This window comes from Coffea eugenioides, chromosome 4 (assembly GCF_003713205.1).
Source record: "Coffea eugenioides isolate CCC68of chromosome 4, Ceug_1.0, whole genome shotgun sequence".
In the NCBI taxonomy this organism is placed as follows: domain Eukaryota; kingdom Viridiplantae; phylum Streptophyta; class Magnoliopsida; order Gentianales; family Rubiaceae; genus Coffea; species Coffea eugenioides.
This window is the reverse complement of record NC_040038.1, coordinates 39,501,795-39,509,022: the sequence shown is the minus strand read 5'-3', so window position 1 is coordinate 39,509,022 and position 7,228 is coordinate 39,501,795. Positions and strand designations below refer to the sequence as shown.

Genomic DNA, 7,228 nt, shown 5'->3' with positions numbered 1-7,228 from the left:
GCTGTTCAATGCAGCAGCACTAGCATCCTCCAATCAATACCAAAATTACCATTTGCATTGTAGAAGATCCAGATTAGATACATTCTCTTGTTGAGAGATCAAATTCATTATTCCACCTCCCTTTTTCTCCCAAAGATCCAAAACAGATGAACAAACGAAGTCGAAGGTAAAACCATGAGAAAGGTATGCTATAACAAGGTGACTATAATCAGTTCAAGGAAGCACCAAAAATCAGATATGTAAATGGTTAGAATTTTGTTCAAGTCCCATATTTGGAAACAGTTCTTGAAGGATGGATTTGGCTCTCGATTTTAAGAAGCAGGATTGTCAAATCTATCGTTCTGCATAGTAGAATATACTAGGCCATCTGTAAATTGGTAATATCTTGTAATAATGAAATCTCTGATTTCTTGGCTGGAAAATTCTGATTACAAAGATCAGTTTTTTTTTTCTTGAGTTGTCACTGGAGTCGTGAGTGAGTTGAACGTTTCTTTATTGGATATTAGTAAATCGTTACCGATTTTCTAATGGGATAAAATACTGCTTTTCAAATTTCAACATTGCCTTGATGATCTGATGGAAAACTGTCTTAAATGGCAACCAAGAATGTTTCTTTAGTCATTAGACTCTATATACATTGCAGACAAAATTGTAAATCCTATAACAATAATGAATGTGAAGTATTTGTTTACATGAACAATTATAACATGGACACCCATACCTGGTACGTATATGTTTGTCAACTAAAATATGTTCAGGCTTGAAGTATGAACACTTGAGACAGTTCAAATAATCCAATATCTTGCTCATCCTGATGAAGAAGAAGACCCATAACCTTGATGCCTTCTGCTTCCTCTACCTGAAATCTGAAGCAGCATAGCTAGCACCTCTTTCATGTTAGGTCTGGCTTGTGGTGTCTCTGTTGTGCATCTTATTCCAATTCTTAGTAATTCACACATCTCCTCTGCTCCCTTTTCCAGCCCAGATACCAAAAGGGATACTGGAATCAGGCTTCTAGTAAATCCTTGACGTCCATCTCCCATTACCCTTCTTGCCCATTCAAGAAGACATTCTTCTCCTCCGTCAACAGCACGTCGCCCCGTTGCTAGCTCCATAACAAGCACCCCATAGCTGTAGACATCACCCTTTGTCGTGGCGTGCCATATCTGGCCATACTCTGGTGCAACATAGCCAATTGTACCAGCCACCATTGTGCTGACATGACTTCCTCCATTAATAACTCTAGCAAGACCAAAATCTGTAACTCGTGCCTTCCCATTCTTATCAAGAAGCACATTGCTAGCCTTGACATCTCTGTGCACGATACAAGGATAGCACTCATGGTGTAAATATACTAAAGCATGCGCTACATCAACTGCTACCTCAATGCGCCTTTTCCATGTAAATCTTGTTCGATCAATGATAAGGTCCTCTAAAGTGCCACCTTCCATGTATTCATAGACCAGCAATTTTTCTGATCCATCAAGACACCATCCATAAAGTTTTACCAGGTTAGGATGTGGCCAACCAAAACCATTTCCACTCAATGCCTCCATTTCAGCCTGGAACTCTCTTTCTCCCTCCACACCCTCTCTCTGTAGCTTCTTTATTGCCACTTCTGTGCCGTTAGGCAAGACCCCACGATAAACTATTCCAGATCCTCCTCTTCCAATGATCCTATCATTTGAGAAGTTACTAGTAGCTTGGAGAATATCAGCATGAGTAAAGGCTGTTTTGTCTAAGCGGATTACCATTACTCTATCTGACAACCATGGGGAAGATGAACTTGAAGTTGACACAAGTTCGTGCATGCCCTTTGATTCCTCCAAGAGATATCCTGGTAAGTCCGTTGGACTTTTTATCATGAGGCAAACAATGAGAGTCATGACTCCACAGAGTAAGAAAGCCAGTAGCAGTGCTAAGAATACCAAAAATGCACCCAACTTTTTAGGCTTTTTGGCACTTTCACTTTTGGTTCCCTGTCCACCACCAGTAGAATTATCAATGAAAGGTGGAAGGCGTAAGAGTGGGTCACCAAGGAATGACCATTTCTCAAATGTTGCCAGCTGTCCCGTTGCAGGTATTACACCAGCGATGTATGGGTTGTAAGAGACATTAAACTTGCTCAAGTCACTCAGTTTGTTAAAACTAGCAGGAAAGGTGCCAGAGAAGTTGTTGTATGACAAGTCAAGGTTTTGCATGCACTTGATATTTCCAATTTCTGTTGGAATTTCTCCTGAAAAATTGTTCCTTGTAATGTTGAGAACCACTAGTCCCATGAGTGCAATCTCTGAAGGAAGTTTACCATAGAATTGATTGAATCCCAAATGCAGCATGCTGAAGTTACGCATATTGCCTATATCAGGAGGGACCTCACCAGATAATTGATTACTGGCTAGTTGAAGATAGCCTGAGATGTCTGATGTTCGAACATTAGAACCAGGTACACACACTTGAAATAGGCCATAGCCTGTGTGCAGCTTATCCCACAGATTCCTACAATTCTTCCTATTCAGGAGACTAAAGACAAAGCTAAATGGTGCATAATCAGCTGGTATCCACCTTCTCATTGGCAAGCACTCCCCAAAGCCAGCAGTGATCTTAGTATTTTGTCTGTTAAATAAGAATGTTGGCATTGGATTTGCACCAATGGTTGTCAATTGGGGAGGAATTGTGCCTGAGAGTTGATTGTTTGCTAGGTTCAACCATAATAAGCTGCTGCAGTTCCCCAACTCTGGAGGAATTTCACCTGACAATTGGTTGTCTGCAAGCGTCAACCACAGTAATGAGCTCAACTTTCCCAAGCTTGAAGGAATGGACCCATTCAACATGTTGAAGGACAGGTCAAGGAATTGAATTGCTTGGAAATTTCCGTATTCTGAAGGCATTTGACCTGTAAATTGGTTGTAGGCAAGAATCAAATATCGTAAGCTCATTATCTGAGAAACTTCAATAGGCAATGAACCAGACAAACTGTTGTAGCTCAAGTCCAACCGATAAATGTTGGACAAACCAAGAATTCCTGACGTGTATAAACCTCCTGTATATGAATTTCCATGTAAGACAAGGAATCTGACCTGCTTGAATTTCCCAAATATGTCTTGTATATCTCCTCCAAAGCCGTTTCCACTCAGGTCTAGAAAGGTTAAGTTGCTCAGGCCTACTAGAGACTCTGGAATATCCTTTGAGAAATTATTGCTTCCCATGTGAAGTTCTTGGAGGCCTGAAATCGAACCAATCTCTGTAGCAATAAGTCCACTGAATTTGTTCTCATTTAAATTCAATATCACCAAATCTTTACAATTTGAAATCTCCTTTGGAAATAACCCAACGAACTGATTGTGAAAGAGGTCCAAAATCTGCAAACTGCAATTCCCTGTGAGAAATGATGAAGGGACGGTGCCTGTGAATTTGTTCTCATATAAGGTTAACTCTTTTAGCCTATCAAATCCAGACCATAAGCTTCCAGTCAAATTATTCGTGCTCAAATCAAGATACTTCAGATTCGAGCATCCAACAAACATATTCCCAACATCGCCAGTAAATGCATTTGCAGAAACATTTGCAACAACTAAGCTGGTGCAATTTTCAGGAAAAGCTGACCTGATATCGCCATCAATTCTGTTGACGGCCAGATCAAGAACTTGCAGGCTCTTGAGAAGTGTCAGGTTAATCTCAGCATCAAAGAGATTGTGTGACAAATTCAGGGACTTCAGGTTCTGACAGCGGCCTAAGTCATCCGGAATGGCCCCACCAATCGTGTTCATAGAGAGATCCAGGTAGCTTAGCTGTGTCAACTCTGAAAAGTTTCCAAAAAGTCCTCCAGCTATGTTGTTGCCGGACAAGTTGATTCCGATCACACGGTTTCCATGGCTATCACATGAAATTCCAGGCCAAGTGCAGGGAGAAGTGCCTGCACTATTCCACAGATTGTAGCTTCCTCTGTTAACAGGATTTTTCTCTTCAAGAAATGACTTCAGGTTGAGTAAAACTTGCTTGTCTGTATCTAGAGAATCCGAAGCAACAAGCTTTCCTGTATTTCAGGGGATATTCAACATTAGTACTGCAATAAATTCATGTCCAGTAAAAAAACAATAAGAATCTAATTACTTCATCAAGTCAACTCATAGTCATCCTTGGAAAACTCAAACAGTTGCTACAAATTCCAACAAACTCTTAATTTATCCAAGAAAAGAGAAAAGGGTCGAAAGATTTTGAATATCCACACAGACTCTTACACATCACGATTGGCGATATGCTGATATTACTACTTCTGCAGAAAACAACGGAAAGGTTCTGATCATAGCCATGAAAAAACTTACTATTACCTGTAATCAAGACCAAGAAACTGAGCAATGCTACATAAAACAGATGATCACTTTCGTCTTCAGACATGATCAATGCGAATTTTCCCTTCTTTTCTCCTTCTTCTTCTTCTGCTTATTCTTCTTGTTTCTGGTCTATGTTAGATGAATTTTCAGGACCATGTTGAGAAAAATGATGGGACAAAAAGGGACATTGTGGCTTCACAGAGTTGAGAAAGGGAAAAGCAAAATATTTTAGTACAACTCAGAAGCTATTGAATAAACATGAAATGAAAGCTAGCAAGGTGTTGAAACTAGGAGCGCCTGCAGATAGAAAATTGGATTGGACCGTACCAAACGCAGAAGAAATGCACGTACGCTACAGTTTAATACTACCAACATTTGTTTATCAATTCTTTCTTCTTCTCCTTTCAATTGTTTACTCTGGGCAATTAACTTACTCAATTTTATACTCCACTTGGTTGTTTCGCATATACATGTCTTGTTGCTCTAGTATTTGTTCTGTGCCTTGAAAAATTTATTCTCCCCACGGGCCATGACCACCCCATAAGAAAGAAACTAAATGGTTTCTTCCTTTTTTTTTTGAAGGGGTAGTTTGGTGTTTTTCCCTCAGAAGTTGGAATTTGGAAGCCACACGAGTGATTGGAGCTGCCCAAAGTTGACCAAATTTGTTTGCACCTTACCGGCTTCGGTTGAAGTCAGAGGATCTGTCTCCAGAGTCTCCACCTTTTGTTTTGGTTTGGTGAAGTGTAATTTTGGAGATTGAAATTGCTTGCCAGTGGTTGTTTCCAATATAGTAAAAAAGTAGAGGGAATAAAAGAAGAAAAAAAAGAAAAAAGAAAGAAAGGATCCAAAGTTTTTTGTACTTTTTTTCCTATTCTTTTCTTTCTTCCAAGTCACTCCAGTCTTTTCTTTCTTGCTGTTACAAGCCTTTCCCTTTCAATACCCCAAAAAAAAATCAAAAATTCAAAATAGAAAAGTCACAAGTACAAAATTAAAAGAGATAGGAGAAACCCAAAATTTTTAAAAAAAAAAAGAAAAAAAAGAAAAAGGATCCCAGATATGTCTTTTGGAAACATACTTGAGCATTAATTACTACTCCACCAAGATATGGTAGACATAAGTTTCATGTTTAAGAGGCTAAGGAATTGATGGTTGGAAATTGGTCTTTCAAATGGTACAAGAGGTATAATTCAATGGCATTCAATTACACCACTTAATCCTATTCTTTTACCCTTTCTGGTGGATATATTAGAAGGGAAGGCACCACTAAGTTCTATTCACCAGACAAGCGACTTGGGGTTTTGATAATTCTAACTGAGTTTCCCACGTTCAAATGCATGATTAAAATTCCTTTACAATTGTAACAAAGTATATCAATTCTGCAGTTATAAACCTTGAAAATAGCACAACTAATTTAGGATGAAACAGCTACTAACATATTATTCAATTATATTGACTCAAAAAACAGTGCAAGTCAAATGTAAATCTCTACTTGATAGCTATTATTACTGGAGGAAGGTCTCATTTTCGAAATGTTTTACACATCAATTGCACATTATTGTTCAATAGTAAAACTTATCATTAATCAGCAATTGCATATAATTCTAATTTAATTCAATTATACTTCGCAGGAATATAATTAAACGCAAAGTAAATTTTTTGGAAGGATACCAATGCGAAAGTGTCCATTGATCACTTTCGCAGTTTGTTTTAAAACTAAGTGGTTATTTTTTAGCACATTTTTTTTGTCTCTATGTTGGGGTTTGTATCTTTCCATGTTGCCAAGATAAGATAAAGTATGTTCCAAATCATATGGCAAAGACAACATTAGGCTGGAGATACACAGGTCATAAGTCACATCCGTCCAGCTTTAAATTAGTGCTGAAATTGGATAGAATACTCTTTCCCTCATAGCATTTTGTAAGCAGAAGATGGTGGGTTCATACGCATCCTCAATTCCTCATGCCATCACACCAAATTAATTATTACTGCACAAGATCACTCTTCCACAAATATTATTCTTGGTTTAGCTACAGTCTCAAATGATCTTAAGTGCATTTTTATTGTAATTTGCATCTATTGCACTGTAAAGCCTAATATCGAGACTTCGTTTGGATTGAGGATTTGAAAGGATTTTAAATTTTTCGTCAAATTTTCAAATTCAAACGTTACCTCACAGGATTGTGCTAAATTCATGCATTACCAATGCAATAACTATTGAAACTAAATACATCACTAAAATCCATACTAATGGTAAAAATTTCAATCTTAACACAATCGAGTTGATGGTCTATGACCATAAAACCCTACTATGAAGACAGACTCATATATTGTGTCAATAGGGAATTAAATGGTCAAATTATACTTGTTGGAATAAGGCATTAATGAAGACTTAATTAATCATAGAGTCATCTATTCCTCATGTGTAATAGATTGCAATCTGAAGAAACTGATAGTTTTGATGACATATAAGATTGTACAAGCATTTCCATTCATCTTATTTTATTTAATGGTTCGAAGAGGGCAGGCAATGTGACCTAAGCCAAGAAATGATGATAGTTCTTATTGTTGATGAGGCTTTCAAAAGTAGGACAGATATATATAATAGAATTTCACATTATATTCTCCATCCAGGAGAAAACAAGGAAATGAAAAAAAAAATGCAAAAAAGAGATAGGAGAATTTGACAACTATATGCATTTGTGACAATAGGGAATATACCCTCGAGAGGAAGGAAAACCTAGCAGAGAGTCGAATAAAAAATATCATATTTTGAAGCTGCTACATGTAACGTTGCACGCATTTAACAAAAAGAAACTCGAAATTTGGGCGCTCATAAGTTTTTGTAAAGCTTGATTTATCTGGTTCTGGAGAAGCTAATCAGTAATTGCACATGTAGG

The 7,228-nt window shown here is 37.7% G+C and overlaps 1 protein-coding gene across 1 annotated transcript; it reads right to left on the bottom strand.

The window, feature by feature from the left end:
* Positions 1–664: 664 nt before the first annotated feature.
* Positions 665–4,398, bottom strand: LOC113768809 (probable LRR receptor-like serine/threonine-protein kinase At1g74360). Its single transcript, XM_027313305.1, has 2 exons — positions 4,329–4,398; positions 665–4,033 (listed from the first exon to the last, which is right to left on the bottom strand). Exons 1-2 carry the CDS (start codon positions 4,393–4,395, stop codon positions 807–809), a joined length of 3,294 nt encoding a protein of 1,097 aa, XP_027169106.1. The 5' UTR covers positions 4,396–4,398; the 3' UTR covers positions 665–806.
* Between the last annotated feature and the right edge of the window lie 2,830 nt (positions 4,399–7,228).